Genomic DNA, 18,081 nt, shown 5'->3' with positions numbered 1-18,081 from the left:
CGCTTGAGGTATTTTTTACTTTAAGTTAAAAAATAAATAAATAAAACCTTTTGGGATCATTCTATGAAACAGGTGCCTTTTCCAGTTAGTGATTTTCATTCATTTTATAATAATGCATGTTATTTGACTGCATAGTGCCATTTTCAGCTAAACTGAGATATTTTAACGTTATACAAAGTATGAAAAAGATGACTTATTCTCGATGAAGATCTCTTGGTGACTTTCATATTATTATTTTGTTTTTCATTACATTTTTGCATAATTTGTGTTAATGTGTTTAAAATAATTGTCTGGAAAAATTACCCGTATTAATCTCTAAGCCGCCTCACTAACTCTCTCTCTTTCTATTTTCTCTCTCTCTCTCTCTCTCTCTCTGCATGCACACACACACACCCTCACTCTCTCTTTCACGCGCACGGCGCCACAGCCTCTTTCCGTTCCTCCCGCGCGGCTGCACGGATGCTAGGATCTTTGGAATACTTTTCACCGGAAATGTGACATACAGCCTATATGGATTCATCCCGCAAGTAGTTGATCCCCCCCTTCCAGTGTGACTTTCGCCAGCTCTCGGCAGTGAGCAGCAGATCTTTGAGTTTGGATGTTACTGTGATTGTGTCTCTGTCCAAATGACTGAGAAAGGAACCACCGGGAGACGCTGCTCTCCGTCCCGCGCCTGTACGGCGACCGTCGGGTAAAGTTTGAGAGGCAGGGATGATAGTGGTTCATCTTCCGTGAGGTTTGCAAATTATTTAAATTTACCACAGCGAGGAAAACACCATCTTCTCCAGACCAAAGGGGACTTCTTTCTGGGATTACTCATTTACTGGATTTATTCGTAAAAAAATGAAGACTTTAATTGTTGAGGGTAAGTCATTTTTTTTTTTTTAAGTTATATTTGCTGAATTCACTGTTGTTTATTTATTATACACAGTTTAACCGCCGCATCTATACGCCACACGCATTCCTAAATGTCTGTCACGGACGAGAAGGGCATTATGTGCTTGATTCCCGGTACATATTGCAAACATTGAATAGGTTTGCTCATATATTCAGAACTCTCCGTAAAAAAATACGATAATTTCGTACTGTCGTACGCGACGCGAACGCTACACAGAGAACACGCTTCGTTTATAACGCGTTCTAGTTTGACGCGTCGCGAACAGACAGTCTGTCCCGCTGAAAATAGTCTGTCGGGAAGAGTCAAAGTTGCTTTGGTTTGACACGAGCTGAAACGTATTTCTCAACTCGTTAATGCGCGTTCATGAAGGGATGCGCGAGCTTGAGTATCTGAATAGATTTATGCAGGGTAGTTCGCTCACGGTCGAGGTTGGTTAGTAGTTTCCTGTAGGAGACGACACTCTTCCCGTTGTTGATGCAGTGAGAAAATGAAAGAGAAATTGATTTGATATATATATATATATATATATATATATATATATATATATATATATATATATATATATATATATATATAAAATATGCTTCTCATTTTAGACACTAATAATGGGGAGGATTCAAATACATCCTGTGCTTTGTCAAGTCGTTTGAGTAAATCTGAATTGTTTCATCTGCGGTCGTGTCAACTTATTTGCATATGGTGTTTGGGGGAGTGGCCATTGGCTTTTACACCTGAATATTTAATTGCAAAGGCCTGGACAATGAATGGGGGGGTTATAAGGATTGTAAATAATTGTTGATAATTGATAGTTGCGCGGGCAGTTCTTTTCATGCTGTTTTGCGTTTAATGTTGTTTTATTTGATTTATTCTTGTACAATGATCAAATGTGAAATATATTTGAGCATTTGTTTTCCTACAGTACCAGTATCTGAAGAAAGGGAAACTAAGCGAATATGGTGACTTTAGTCATTAGAACTGAGCATATGCAACTAAAAAGGAGTATGTACAGCTCATGAAATTTTTGAAACATATATGAATATCGTACTGCAAAATAGTAAAAAACAAAACAAACAAAAAAAACACCTTCAGTGTACTATTCTCTAGTTTTCCCTGGTATTTATTGATAAACAGGTCAAGGAATACTTTATTCTATCAAATTTTGTCATAAGAATTTAGTCTAACATTTGGTTTGCATTCTACGTCAGGTTAATTCAGGAAGGTGCTGTCCATGGTGCTGAAATCAACAACAGCTGAGTTCAGCTTCCTGTTTTGCTGTTTTCAACCCAAAGAGGACAGCAGAGATTTATTAGGGCACTGTAAAAAATGGTTGAAACACATATGTACTGCATTATCCCTGGTATAATTAGGCTTTAACAAAGCATTTTCAATGTTTGTTTTGCTTGTACCTGTGAGCTCGTGAGCAGATCTAACTAAAGATCACATCACAAGATCACAAGAAGCTTTGGGAGGTGCTGAAAAGCAGCAGTGCTCCACCCTATACAGCAGTGACTGAATCCATAAAGCTCTAAGGATGGAAGCAGCTTACTACACAGCTCTCGTCCAGCAAGCGCAATCCACTCTAGATTAGTTCTTTGCCACAATGCAAAAGGTACTGCAGGAATTCAAGTGAAAAAAAAGGTCATGTAGTGTTTCACGCATGACCAACTTGTGCGTCTCCTTGCGGTGTGCTTTCTCACAGGAGTAGTGATGTTGTTTAGGATGCCAGATGGACATGTCCTTTTCACTGTTTGGACCCATTGGCTATCCGTGACCCCTCCCGCCTCGCAGAGCTAACCTGATTGAGCTGAAAACACATTAAATATTCCATCATAGTGAGACGGAGAGCGTTAAGGATGAGAAAGAGGGGCAGTCTAGTCGTGCAGATGGATCTGCCGGGGGTTGAGAGAGGGAATGTGAGGAGGAGAGGAAAATGAATAAGGAGTCTTCATTTATGTACTGTGATGTGTGGAGGTGTTGATATATGAATGATAAATGATGTATGTTTTTGTTTTTGCTGTGGATCCTGTAATTAAAGCTAGAGCAAGACGAAGGATAGCCCACTCAGGAAGCCTTTACTATATCATTTTCTTTGTTTGTCTCACTCACTTTTTGCCTTTATAAGCAGTAATCAACCATAAAACAATGTGATTCATTTCAAAATGAGTGAACAGTAGCATGAAATTTACATGACCTTTGTGTTTAAAGGGGGGAAAACCCAGTCGTTACAATTTTCTCACACTGTAAAAAAGATTATTAAAGTATGCTTTACGAGAAAATACTATTTCCGTTTTTCTACTTAAAAAATTCAAGTTTAGTTTATTGTTACTTGCCGTTTCTTTGTAATTACTTGTGAAAAAAAAAAAAAAAAACCTGCCATAAAACCATCTGACTTATGCAAGTGTGGAGTTATATATATTTGTTTCTGTCAGAAAGCATTGTTAACAGAGAAATGTTTGTTTTTTAAGCTTGTAGTTATTGGGTCTGCAATTTTGCTTGTGTTTGAAGTCAATGTCTGAAGAGCATTTTTTTTCCAAGAGTTTTTTTGCCTCCATTTCAGGCAGACAGCTGTAAAGATTACTTTTCCTTCCAGTCAGTCGAAAAATGTATTAAAAGTGCTGAACATATTCCAGCCTGCAGCTCTCCAACACAGAGAGCTAATTCACTGTTGGTGAGCTTTTAGTATAAAGCTTTGTCTTATAACTTTCCCTCATACTGTCACTCTCAACAAGACCCTCTTCATAACCACCCATATTTACACAGACAGCAAACAAGCCATTTCCACTCCAGACTCCTGTTATCAACCAGATAATGTGGATGATCAGAATACATGGCAGAAAGCAGCAGACTCACGGAGAGGCTCTGTTGGAGGGAGGCTCATTCTGCTGAGAGGTCTCTGTGATACAGAGCTTCATCTGCTCCTCGCAGGTGTGGAACAAAGGGTATCAGCTGTTATGAAGTCGCATGGGTTGACGTAGGATGAATCAGACTAGCCATGGTCTGGATAGTACTGGGATTTCAAAGATCATAGTAAGACTTGGTGATATTTTTCCAATTGTGCAATGACGTGTGCAGTCTGTTTGTTGAAAGGTTTAATGTTAAGAGCGTCACAGTCAACAAATCAAGTCTGCCTGATATTGCACTGGATTTACAAGTGATTTTTTTTTCCTATATTGTAGTTTGAATTGTAGTTTGAGTTTTTTTTTTAATTACATTTTGTTTTTAATCCATTTTAAATGTAATTTAATTTAAAATATTTTTATTCTATTTTAAAAAAAGTTTTATTAAATTTAATAGAAGTAATTTAATAGACGATTTTTTGTTTTTTTAAATAACTGTTGTTTTCAAGAGAGTTTACAAGGCAGAGAGTGGGAGAGTGAAGTTATCAAGGTCAGTGGTCTTTCCATGTTTCTGCCAAATAGCATTCTGAGTGACGGCTGACCTCAAACTGACTGCTAAATATTGCATTTAACGTGTAGAAACAACTGAGGCGAGATGCAGGTATAATCAAGAATGATTCACTGTGGCATTATTCAGTTTACTTTGGATTGCCGTATGTAAACAAAATCAAATCACCTCTTGGCTTTTGACAGCAATATAAAGGAGGCCATTATTAGAGAGAGCACTTCTAATTATTATCGCTCCTGTAAGAGTCAGATGTTAAGATGGCAGCATTATCAACAATCAACAAAAGGAGACACAGGAAACCCCCACCTTATTGAATTAATGGGAAGCATGAATGAGTCATTGAGGATTTAAAGAATGGAAAGTTAATTGATTGTATAAAACAGCTATAAGAATAAATAATAATATGGTAATATCACCAAAGATAAAACCCCAAACCCCAAACATGTATATATGCATTTCACTTTTCTTTCCTGAAAGTCGTTCATTACCAAGATTAAATAGATTTTTTTTGAGATGTTTTTGCAAATGTGCAAGTTTCTCAATAGATCTCAACAATCTCAACATAGCTGATTTTATGAGATTTCAACATGAACTTCTCAATAGATTTTAATGTTTTTGACATTTGTGTTTTTTGTGTCTATTTTTATTTATTCGTAGGATTTTTAAAAGGACTGATAATAAAATTTTCTAAATATGTTACTTACTGTAAATCTCATGAGCTATGAAAGAGAAACACTAGAGCATTTTTTGTGTGGGTTTGTCCTTGACAAATTATGTGAATTCAAGAATGCTGGAAAAAAAAAAAATTTCAACATGAACTGAAACATGAAAAAAAAATAACTGAAAATATCAGCTTCCTGTATCTTGTGGGCTTCAAACTGTCAAAGCTCTTTGTTTTTAGTGTTGTGTTTTGCCCTAAAAAATTAATAAATAATTCCATTGCGTATAGTGTGAAAAGTATTGCAGGCGTGGAGAGAAACTCAATAGAAGCTCATCAAATCCCACTGAATGAACTGAATCCACTGCAGTAGCTTCATTTATTCAGGTAATCTCACATACTATTGCATCAGATGAGCGCTGTGTTCAGCAGAATGACCAAACCGCATCAATCAGATGACCTTTACAGAAGCAGTGTAAAGATGCTTTGCAATCTTTCGGTGACATGAGATGTGTTGGGTATGAAAAAATGATGATATTGTTAAATTTGAAGTTATTCTTGGCAAAATAAGCTTAGCTGTCATGCTTAAAGGTATGAAATGGTGTTACCAGCTGCACTCATGGCAGCTTTTGACTATTAAAAGGCTTTGAGCTATAGCATGAAATGAAACTAGAACAACTTTTGATCTGAAATCTTTGAGAGATTTGAGAAATTAAATCACCATCCATGATGTATATGGTGTATATATATATGTGTATGTGTGTTTGTGTGTGTTGGGATTTGTTTTGATCTGAAATCTTTGAGAGATTATATATGTGTGTGTGTGTGTGTGTGTGTGTGTACTGTATATATATGTATTTTTTTATATTGTTAGCATTGATACTAGTTTGCTACATTATATTCCTCAGCAATGAGGTGGTAGAATCGCTGTTTGAAGTAACTAAACAGCTTTGGAGAGAGAGAGACACACAGACAAAGGTAATTCACACACACAGCTGTCGTCTCTCTCTCAATTGATAATTCATTCAATATATGCTATAATTCATTCAAATAAATGTGGTCTTACCACAATATTTCATCTCTATCTGACTTAAAGCAGAATTAATGAGCCGTAACTGTCGAATATAACCATCATTTTTACCCTTCCGGTAAAATATTGTGCTGCAAACATCATAAACAGCTTTAAGTTGTCAGTGCTGGCAAATGACCATGGTATAAGCTGGATAATGCACGACTTTCTGTGCATTAAACGATTGTAATGCACTCTGTGAAGGCAACCACCCAACGCGTTGTGCCGTGCATTATCACTTACACACACACACATGTAAGTTTTAAACACATACATTTTAATTTAGATTTTTATATTTTTTTATGTTTTTTGAAAGACTTTTATGTGCACCAAGGTCAAATAAAGAAAAAGTAATTTTTTGAAATATCATTACAGTTTATATATTCCCATTATCACTTCTGATCCTTCAGAAATCACTCTAATCTGCTGACTTGCTGCTTAAATTATTATCAGTAAATATTAGTGCTCAATTATGGGTTCTTATTATTAATGTTGAATACTGTCTGCTGCAACATATATATATATATAGATAGATTAATATATATATATATATATATATATATATTATATATATATATATAATATATATATATATATATATATATAATATATATAGTATATATATAGAATTTTTTTTTGTGTGTGTAAAGAAATCATCATATTAAAAAGATTACTGTTTGAAATCACTGTTAAAAAACCAGCTTTGGCATAATAGGAATAAATAAAATTTACATATATATATATATATATATATATATATATATATATATATATATATATATATATATATATATATATATATATATAAACACATATATAATTTTATTTAAACTCCTGCACACTGATAACCTCAAAAATATCTCTGCCACAGTATAAATGTCAAAGCAAAACTGGCACGTTTCCTCCACTGCACGATGTACACATCATACTGTCCAGCCCTATTCTACACAGTGTTATACTTCTGAGTTAATTAGCCCTCATCCCGGGCAGGTACGTTTGATCAAAAACTTTTGTCTGCATTAAATTCTGCATAAGCAATCATTGTAAATGTATTTTAGATAGTGCCTGGGAGAAGGATCTAATTGCAGTGAACACAGCATCTTGGAACTGGCAGCGTAATTGACAAGAGGTGGACATGCAGTAAAGCGTCCCTCTGAGGATTAGTTCCAACTCTGTCTCCAGACAAACACCACTTTCTCCCTTTCAAAGCAAACACGGAAAGCTTTAAGCTAACAAGTGAGCCCGCGCTCCTCTTTCAAGCCGCTGTAGCCATTCTCTCTTCTGAGGCAAAGATTAATTAATGGTGTTTCTGCTTCCTTTTTTCCTCATTACAATAATATATTATTGATTGATATAGATAACAATTTTTTTTTGATGAAAAGACGATGGTGGTGATACATTTATCCTTTAATCTGCAGAGGAGAGGTCTCTGTGAGTAGCTGAATAGAGCTCGTGATGGATGAGCTGGTAAATAGTTAATTAGACAGAGCACAGGACGACCTTAAATTAGGTGCTTGACTAGAGCCTTTGTCTGGACCATAAGTCAGTGTCGTCCCTCCTTTTCTAGGCCGTCTCACTATTTTTCTCTTTGAGTGTCTTTGTTTGGTCCTCTCCAGCCACCTTTTCACTCTGTTTCTCTCTTTTTGTTGTCTCGTTTTTAGTTTTTGTTTTCAGTTATGAATGCGTGATTCGTGATTCGTTTGACATTTAAGATCCATTAGTGACAATCTTTTAGAAATCAGCACAAATGGAGTGCGAGAGCTACAAGGCTTTAGATTCAGACTCTGATAGAAGGTCTTTATGATATAGATTTATTCTTCTGGTTTTAAGCTTTGTTGTTAAAGCAAAAAGAATTAGACAAAATCAGTGTTTGCGCATTTGTATTTTTTCTGGTCAAAACAAAATTGACTTAGGAAATAACTCACTAAATAATGGGTATAATAGAAATATGAACCTATTCTCACCATTTTGGTTTTACAAATCTCTCAAGAATATGTCTGGTTATATACAGTATCACCCTAAAATCACAAGAATACAATAAATACATATATGTTTTATAAAGAAAATCAAGTGAATAAAGAATGTATTTATTTATTCATTTATTTCTTTATTTCTCCCTTAATAATTCTCAAACATACAGTAATGCATATATTGCATCAATTTAATGATAAAAAAATTATTTATTATTAAAATAGTGAGATAATTGTATTATGCTGTATTACAGTTTTGTGAGTTTAATGAACATCACTATTTATTTATTTGTTTATTTATTTACCTCTAAATAAAAAAATAAAAAAACTCAAACAATAAAAATGCATTTATGAATTACTGTAACAATGAAAACTGATTTGATATTAAAAATGATAGATAACTATTACAGCACTGTGAATCAAATGAGAAACTTTATATATTTTCCCCTAAATTTAAAAAAAGTATTCTCAATCAATTAAAAAAAAAAAAAAAATCTGTCTATCTGTCTATTGTGGGGAAATGAATTATTCATGGTTAATTATATTCAGGAAAAAAAATATTCAAAAAATATATATAAATAACATATAAATAATAATATTAATTATATATATATAATTTTATTTTGGGGTGAAATGTGATCTGTACCATGTTTTCATAAGATTTCCTGCGATAAATTAATCTGGACCTCAAGGTTGCGTGGGTGATAAGGCACTGTAAAACACTATCATTTTACAGTAGACTATCCTTTCTAAAGAACTGGCTGTTGTTTGGATCTGAGACTATATATTTTGAATTTATAGATAAACAAGTACACTTGAGATATCACACAAAACCTTAGCATATCACACTGATATTGATTGTTCCTCTGTTAACTGATACTGTTGAATAAGACTGAGAATTGAATCAAATATGGACAAAGGGTGTGTATAAGAATCTTTTTTACTTCTTTCTTCTGGCTTTTAATGAGTATTTCTCTATGGTGGGGAATAAAACATTCTCCAAAACTTCTTTGGAGAAACAGGCCTTATAAACAACAAAATCCTGATTCCCTTTTACACAGCTTCTTAATAAGATTCAGAAGTACAAGTGTTGCTCTTCTTCGACATTTTTTTCCTTTGAGAAAAGAAAAATGAGTACGAATCAGACAGATCGACAGAGAGAGACAGACAGATTGCTAGACAGAGAAACAAAGGCACAAAGTGAATGGTTGATATACCCATCAGAGAAAAAAAAATAACAACACTATAATAAAATGAAACAACAAAGCGTGAAACAGAATAGAAGACAAAAGATCGTGTTTTTCATCATAAGTATAGTTTGAAACAAGCAATGTATCTACATTAGGAGTCAGGACTGGGCGGAAAAAAGATATTTAGACCATCATTCATCTGGTTAGAAAGGAATGAGGTGTGGCAGAAGGAGAAAGCAATGTCTGACAGTGAAAAACAACATGGATGTTTCACTGGATCTGAGCAAATGACTTCAACACGATTACAGAGATCCCCACCTTGATAGAATAATGTCATTATTGCTATGGGGGATTTTTTCCCACAATGTGCACATAGTGATGGGTGTTTATGTGAGTGAATGAGGTGAACTCAATGCAGATGTTCTGGCGCATGATAATGGAGCTTTCTGGGCCATACCAGATTTAGGCTATCAGTCCAAGCATAAACAGAATGAAAAATCAAAGTCATAACAAACAGTCAGAGAAAGTTCAACTACAATTCTATAATTTATAAAGAAAACAACAGTACTTTCAAAAGGCCCATGCAAAACTCACTGCCGCAATTCTAGGCTGTTGTGGGAGGTTGTTAGTGCAGATGGATGGTTGCTAGGGTGCTCTGGGTGGTTGCTAAGTGCATGCAAGTGTGTTTTGGGTGCTTGATAGAGCTGATATGCTATTGCTAGGATGTTCTGGGTGGCTGCTAAGTAGTTGTTTGGGTATTCTGGGTGGTTGTTGATGTTTGCTAGGGTGTTATGGGTGGTTGCTTGATATAGTGCTTGATATTGTGTTTTGGGAGAGTATGATAGAACTGATATGCTATTGCTAGGATGTTCTGGGTGGCTTCTAGGTAAATGTTGTTATATTCTGGGTGGTTGTCAGTGTTGGTATGCTGTTGCTAGGGTGTTGGTGGTTGCTACATGATTGTTAGGGTGTTTTGGGTGGTTAATAGAGATGGTATGGTGTTGCTAGGGTGTTCTGGGTGGTTGCTAGGCAGTTGTAAGGGTATTCTGGGTTATTGTTAGTATTTTTGGGTGGTTGATTGAGCTGCTATGCTGTTGCCAGGATTCTCCGGGTGGTTGCTATGTAGATGTTGCAGTATTCTGGGTAGTGGTTGGTGTTGGTACGCTGTTGGTAGGGTGTTGGTGGTGATTGCTAAATGATTGTTAGGGTGTTTGGGGTGGTTGATAGAGATGTTATGTTGTTATGCTGTTGCTAGATTGTTTTGAGTGGTTGCTTTCTAGAGCCAATAAAACCAACCCACTGGATGAAAAATTCAGTACAGAACAGTCATCTAGAATGCTGCCTTTGACTGAATAGAGAATGCACAGTGGAGAAGCTGCCTACTGTCACCAGCCTTGAACCCAGAGAAGCCTTGACAGCATACAGACTCTACAAACAGGGCTTCGCCAAAGAGACAGACAGATACAGAGAGAGTCAGACGGCCTGTGCTCTTTACAGCACACAAAATGAGGTAAGAACAGAACTAGACTTTCTGACCTTATGCCCCAACTGCACACAAATTAAATACACAATGTTTCCCGGTTTGTAAAGAACCTCAGAAACTCGTCTGTCTGCTAGGTTTGTATGTGAAATCTGACTTACAGAGAAAAGGGTAACCAGCAGGACACAAATGTCATGCTGAAAGTGACCTGCATATTAGATAAAATACACTTTGATTCATAGATCTGACCTGGTTTGTAAAGTACCTACAAAATGAATAGACTCACTATACTTTATGGAGATGAAGGTTTTCTTATAATTAAACTCACTTTGCATACTGTATGAGTATAGAACTATGGATTTGGACAGTGTAGCTCAGATAATTCATATTGAGTTCATATTGAGATCTCTGACTTTGATTGCTGATTTTGGCAGAAATTTAAGACATTGAGATTTTCTAAAATCCAAACTTGTGATGTTACTGTTTGAATTCATGATTTATTTTGTTTTGGAGAAACAACTGAGATGTTCAGGAGATCTCATCTGTGATTTTCTTTCATATAATGTCTGATTTTTGTAAATGCGATATTGGAGTGATGCACCGATACTACATTTATCAGCCGATACCAATTATTCAGAATACCAATATCAAAATCGATATTTTGGTTGTCTTAAAGTCCCCATTAAATCAAAATTAAAGTTTTTTGGGTGTTAGTATCAATTAATTAGTCCTTAGGTTATATATAAGGCAGTATGCTCCAAAACAGTGACAAAATTCGTATTTAGAAGATATAAGTATTCAAAGCTTGCAGTTCGTCACTTCCAGCACAACGGCTCAACGATTTTTTACACACAATAAAAATGTTTGTATACAACTCAATTGCACATAAGGTAGTTTTCATAAAAGCTTGTCTTCAAGACAGATTTATTCAAACATATAATTAACAGTAAAATTGTTTTTATTAAAGCTTTTATTAAAGAAGTTAAATTATAATAATAATATATATTGTGTTTTTATATAATAAAGATTTATTGCTGTAGTGTTTTTATATAATAAAGCTTTATTTTATAGTAAGTTTAGTTAACTAATGAATTCTGTTATATTGATTATTTTTCTGAGGAAAATGCAACTTTAAATTACATTTTCTTTCTGTGACATCTTTCTTTTGGTTGAAACGCTGATTGTGTAATTAACTGAGACCATGATACATTTTGGTAAGATGTACTGTATCTTTTAATAACTTCTGATGTTCATTCATGTTTACTTCGCGCTGTAACTTGTATTTAAGTTGAAGAGACTCACGCAACGTGATGCCACTTGAACTGAAGTGGCTGCAGTGGTTCTCAATTCCAGTCCTGGGGTACCACTGCTCTGCACATTTTGAATGTGTCTCTTATCTGACGCCCTTGGTTCAGTTCATGGATCTCCCTCCTAAAGAGCTGATGATCTGAATCAGGTGCAGGAAATGTGCAGAGCAGTGGTACCCCAGGACTGGAAATGAGAACCCCTGGGCTACAGTGATTTGTCAAGCCAAATTTAAGAGCATCAAAACAGCATTTATTGTTTGATTTTTTTAATAAAGTGTACAACATTAGAAAGCTGAGTCTTTGTTTCAGAAGTAAGAAAGCACACAGCTCCTTGTGATTATTGGATAGGAGAAACATTGTAATGTTTGGTGAAGGGAAAACAGTGAACTGTGTTTATTGGCTGATACATCGGCATATCCATATTAAATTGTTATTGAGTTATAAGAGTTAATGAGTTATAAGTCCCTGTAAAAAAAAAAAAAAAAAAAAAAAAAAACCTTAAGTGAAGCTTGAGGGCCCTATTTTAACGATCTAAACGCAAAGTGTAAAGCGCACGGCGCAGGTGCACTCAGGGCGTGTCCAAATCCACTTTTGCTATTTTAATGACGGAAAACCGGTCCGTGCGCCGCTGTGCATTTTTGGAATGGGTTGTCCCTATTCTCTTAATGAGTAATGGGCATGACGTTCAATACACCAACCAGAGTGTCATCTCCCATTCCCTTTAAGAGCGAGATGCGCTCGCGCCAGGACGGATCGCTGTTTACATGGCAGAATTTGTTGCCGTAAAGCTGAACGCTTCTCAAGCGAAGAAACCGATCTGTTCGTGCGCGAAGTTAAAGCGGGACAAGCAGGAATCCACCAAAGCTCCCCGCGATGAGTCAATATATATATGTGTGTGTATTGGCACGGTTGTTCAATTAATTCGCCAATTTCATTCATCATTATAAGTAGTAATAGGCTGAATTGCAAATAGGTAGCCTAATTCTAATACACGCAATGACTATCCATCATTAAATTTTTATATTTATTTAGCCTACACAATAACATTCTTTTACACTGTAATCCTTTTGTTTTTAATATTTGGCATGTTTGTGTGATGCATCCCTGTGTGTAATAAGCAAAGTCAACGCGCACTGGGGACTCGCCCAGAGGCACATTTTCTGCCAACGCACTCTTTAAATAACAAAAAAAATATATATATATTGCGCCATTGACTTTAGACTTTAGACCAGGTTTGACTTGGTCTATGGCGCAGTCTATTTTCAGCTCCTTAAAATAGCCATGCGCCAGCAATGCGCAAGCAATGCGCCTGGACACACCTCTTTTTTAGACCAGCACGCCCATGGGCGCACAAATGGGCGCAAATGCATTTTCTAATTAAACGACGTGGCGCTGGACAGGAAAATGCGAACGGCGCCGGACTGAAACTAGCAAACGCACTTGCGCTGCGCCTTGCGTCGCATTGCGCCGGGTGTATGATAGGGCCCGGAATCTGAAAATTTGTGTGAAATAGAAAATGGGCGAGACAGACACATTTGAGTGAAAAGACAGAACACAGCTCATTTACAAAAGTACCATTAAGCCAAAGATAAACATGACAAACATCTAATGAAGCACTTGCATGTTTTATTACATTAACAAACTGTCTCAACACACCATCAGATGCTACTTCATAAATCCTTTTTAATGAAACACACACATGCACATGCATACACACATACTCACTAAAAAAGCCAGATAATTGCAGTGTTGAAGAACATCACATAGACTTCCAGTAATTAGGAGATTATATCCAAAGCCAGAGAGAGGAGGTGAAATCGCTCGGCTCTTCTCAAACCTCTAATGGGGTCAAAAACAGCTCGATAAATCCAGTGCTGGGCTTTCAAATCCATTGCAAGCGGGGTGAAAGGGGTAGACGTAGGGGCAGATGAAGTACTCGATATGGATGTTAAAGTCAGCATGAAATCAAAATTGACCATTGACTTTCTTATTACATGTTCCTGATGGTATTTTGAATGTTTCATAAGTGCATGTTATTTCAATGAATGTGCACAGCCAAAATGAGTCATGATTAATGATGTAAGAAAAGAGTGGCACACTGCAAAAACAATCTAATGTGTGTGTGTGTGTGTGTGTGTGTGTGTGTATGTATGTGTGTGTATGTATATATATATATATATATATATATATATATATATATATGTATATATATATATATATATATATATATATAGTTTTTGTGAGATGTCTAAATACATATAAAAACATATCAAATATTAGTATTTTTTATGTTAGTATTTAATTTATTAGTGTTGGTATATATTACAATTCTCATAAATTAGTGTGTGTTTGTGTATATGTATGTGTATAAATATGTATATATGTGTGTTTAACATTCTTAAAATTAAATTATATAAACCCGATTCCAAAAAAGTTGGGACACTGTACAAATTGTGAGTAAAAATGGAATGGAATAATTTACAAATCTCATAAACTTATATTTTATTCACAATAGAATGTAGATAACATGTCAAATGTTGAAAGTGAGACATTTTAAAATGTCATGCCAAATATTGGCTCATTTTGGATTTCATGAGAGCTACACATTCCAAAAAAGTTGGGACATGTAGCAATAAGAGGCCGGAACAGTTAAATGTACATATAAGGAACAGCTGGAGGTCCAATTTGCATCTTATTAGATCAACTGGCAACATGATTGGGTATAAAAAGAGCCTCTCAGAGTGGCAGTGTCTCTCAGAAGTCAAGATGGGCAGAGGATCACCAATTCCCCCAATGCTGTGGCGAAAAATAATGGAGCAATATCAGAAAGGATTTTCTCAGAGAAAAATTGCAAAGAGTTTGAAGTTATCATCGTCTACAGTGCATAATATCATCCAAAGATTCAGAGAATCTGGAACAATCTCTGTGCGTAAGCATGAAGGCCGGAAAACCATACTGGATGCCCGTGATCTTCGGGTCATTAGATGGCACTGCATCACATACAGGAATGCTGCTGTAATGGAAATCACAACATGGGCTCAGGAATACTTCCAGAAAACATTGTTGGTGAACACAATCCACCGTGCCATTCGCCGTCGCCGGCTAAAACTCTATAGGTCAAAGAAGAAGCCATATCTAAACATGATCCAGAAGCGCAGGCATTTTCTCTGGGACAAGGCTCAATTAAAATGGACTGTGGCAAAGTGGAAAACTGTTCTGTGGTCAGACGAATCAAAATTTGAAGTTCTTTTTGGAAAACTGGGATGCCATGTCATCCGGACTAAAGAGGATAAGGGCAACCTAAGTTGTTATCAGCACTCAGTTCAGAAGCCTGCATCTCTGATGGTATGGGGTTGCATGAGTGCGTGTGGCATGGGCAGCTTACACATGGGCACCATCAATGCTGAAGTTGCATGAGTGCGTGTGGCATGGGATGTTTTTATATCCAGACGTCGTCTCTTTCAGGGAAGACCTTGCATTTTCCAACATGACAATGCCAGACCACATACTGCATCTATTACAACATCATGGCTGCGTAGAGAAGGACGGGTACTGAAATGGGCTGCAGTCCAGATCTTTCACCCATAGAAAACATTTGGCACATCATAAAGAGGGTGCGACAAAGAAGACCTAAAAGTTGGCCTAGAAGCCTGCAGTCCATGGGACATTCCTATTCCTAACTTGAGCAACTTCCTCACCCAGACGTTTGCAGACTGTTATTTAAAGAAGAGGGGATGCCAACAGTGGTAAACATGGCCTTGTCACAATTTTTTGAGATGTGTTGATGCCATGAAATTTAAAATCAACTTATATAATGATACATTTTCTCAGTTTAAACATTGATATGTCAATGTTGTATTCTGAATAAAATATTGAAATTTTGAAACTTCCACATCATTGCATTAAATTCACAATTTGTACAGTGTCCCCACTTTTTTGGAATCGGGTTTTTATATATATATATATATATATATATATATATATATATATATATATATATATATAGGCTTTCACCCATAGAAAACATTTGGCACATCATAATATATATATATATAAACATCCAATATTTGATTTTGTTAATAAACAAATATGTGTTTGTGTTTGTTGGGCCAGACCAATATATCATTTTGCCAATTTTATCGGCCGATATGAGCCTGCTGCAGATATATCATTATTGCCCTTATACTGTATGCCACCGATATGAACATTTTTTTTTTACAGAACATAAAACATGGATAAAATGCTTGTAAATGGTGTAATTATGTATTTTGTCCAGCAGAGTGTGCTCCATTGTTTGTTACTGGTGATCTGGATGAAACGCTTTAAAAGCTTAAGTGTATGGAATACCATTGAAACTTTGAACGGCCATATCTCTGTAATGGAGTAGCGGATCCACAAACAAATTCGGGGGATCCGTTCAGCTCGAGAAGCCCTCTCGAACTCTGAATCAAGTGTGTGTCTCAAGGCCTAAGACATGAATTGAAATAGTATTTATTTACAGAGGTATGTCACATTTCACACTACTCTAATATGTTTCATCTGTGTGTGAAGACAGTGGCATAGCGCAAATCCGTGAATGAATGTTCCAAAATGAAATAAACTTCAAAGGATCAAAGTTGAATGGAATTGAATTGAAATAAAGTTGAATGAACTTCAACTTTACTGTTCAGTGCACTGATGTCAGACTCATTCTGGATAATAAAGTTTATTGTTAAATTGTTAATACCCTGCCTCCATTACATATCTTTGTCACATCATTATGTGTTTCATCATCAAGTGTTTCATCACCACATTTGAGTGATCATTGCAAAAAATGTGTTTATGTATATATGTAGGCCTATATTCTGTTTATGTATATACTGCATTCTATATATAGTGCAAGTCAAAAGTTTGGACACCTGAATTGGAAAGTGTCTAGACTTTTGACTGGTACTATACTATAATGTATACATAAAATATCAGCAGATATATCGTTATCTGCCTTTTTTTTACCCCATAATATCGGTATCGGCATTGGTTCTCAAAAAACCCATATCGGTCGGGCTCTAGTATTAGTATATATATTATATATTAATGTTGTATATCTTACAATTTTATATTATATATTTAATAATATTAATAATTTGCTTTATTTATTGGTACGTAAAAATATGGGTTGCAATTTTTTTCTGAAGGTCTTAGATGTTTGTGTGTATGTGTCTGTGTAACCATATTGATGGGTTTGGGTGTGGTAGGAGCAGATTACTGCTGTATATATACCAGAACATGGCCAATTAAATGTGCACATATTCTCCCTGCTGAATTGTCTATGATAATGTTATCTCTAATCACTCACATCTCACAAGGGCAGGCGAGGGGTGGCGGCAGGACAGGATATGGATCTGTCTCTAAAAACTTGGCATTGGTACATTATTATGGATTTTCCAACAGTAAATGACATTGTTTGTCCACACTCCACAAAAATAAGCTTGTCCAAACATTTGAGCTTTACAATATGCTTATGTTTGTTTATTCAGTGTGTTTTTGAGCTTGAAGGTCATCCATTCTTCTAAATATACTGACGAAAGGAAAGGTTGTTTAATTTTCCATCTAATTGTCAGTTCATGTCTCAAGGAAACATAATTATTTCAATAATCAACAATAGAGAACGAGAGCCATGTCCACTGCCAACACCTCATTTTCTGTGTGCGAAAAACCTGCCATTGTTATTCAAAGTAGAATTATTCTAGAAGGAATCCATTTAATTCTCCGCATGTCTAAACAGCTTTGTGGATGGATTTTATACATTTATTTATTTATTTTAATAGCCAGCATAATTTCTCAGGCAGCTATTATTATTTAACAACTTCAGCCTGGGCCAACAGATAAAGTGTCACCTTTTAGAGAAAAATGAATTTTTATTGTTGTGCCTATTGTGATACCAGCTACATTTTTGGAAGTCTAAATCTTTATCATAATATAATAAATATGATATAATCCTGACTTTATGTCCCAGATTGTATGAATGTACAAGGACTGTACAGTACATAATAAGTGGTCTATAGGGCATTTGCTGTGACATTGAACTGTGTGCATGATATTTAAAACACTTCTGAGATGTTTAT

General features: G+C 35.6%; 1 protein-coding gene across 1 annotated transcript in view; it reads left to right on the top strand.

The window, feature by feature from the left end:
* Nucleotides 1–384: 384 nt before the first annotated feature.
* Nucleotides 385–18,081, top strand: part of LOC122142368 (reticulon-4 receptor-like) — a 91,309-nt gene continuing 73,612 nt past the window's right edge. Inside the window, exon 1 of the mRNA XM_042752791.1 lies at nt 385–865. Within this exon, the coding sequence (XP_042608725.1) occupies nt 844–865 (22 nt within the window). The 5' untranslated portion in view covers nt 385–843. The remainder of the gene's footprint in view (nt 866–18,081) is intronic.

This window comes from Cyprinus carpio, chromosome A5 (genome assembly GCF_018340385.1).
Source record: "Cyprinus carpio isolate SPL01 chromosome A5, ASM1834038v1, whole genome shotgun sequence".
Classification (NCBI taxonomy): domain Eukaryota; kingdom Metazoa; phylum Chordata; class Actinopteri; order Cypriniformes; family Cyprinidae; genus Cyprinus; species Cyprinus carpio.
The sequence above is the reverse complement of the archived record's forward strand: the minus strand, read 5'-3'. Positions and strand labels throughout refer to the sequence as shown.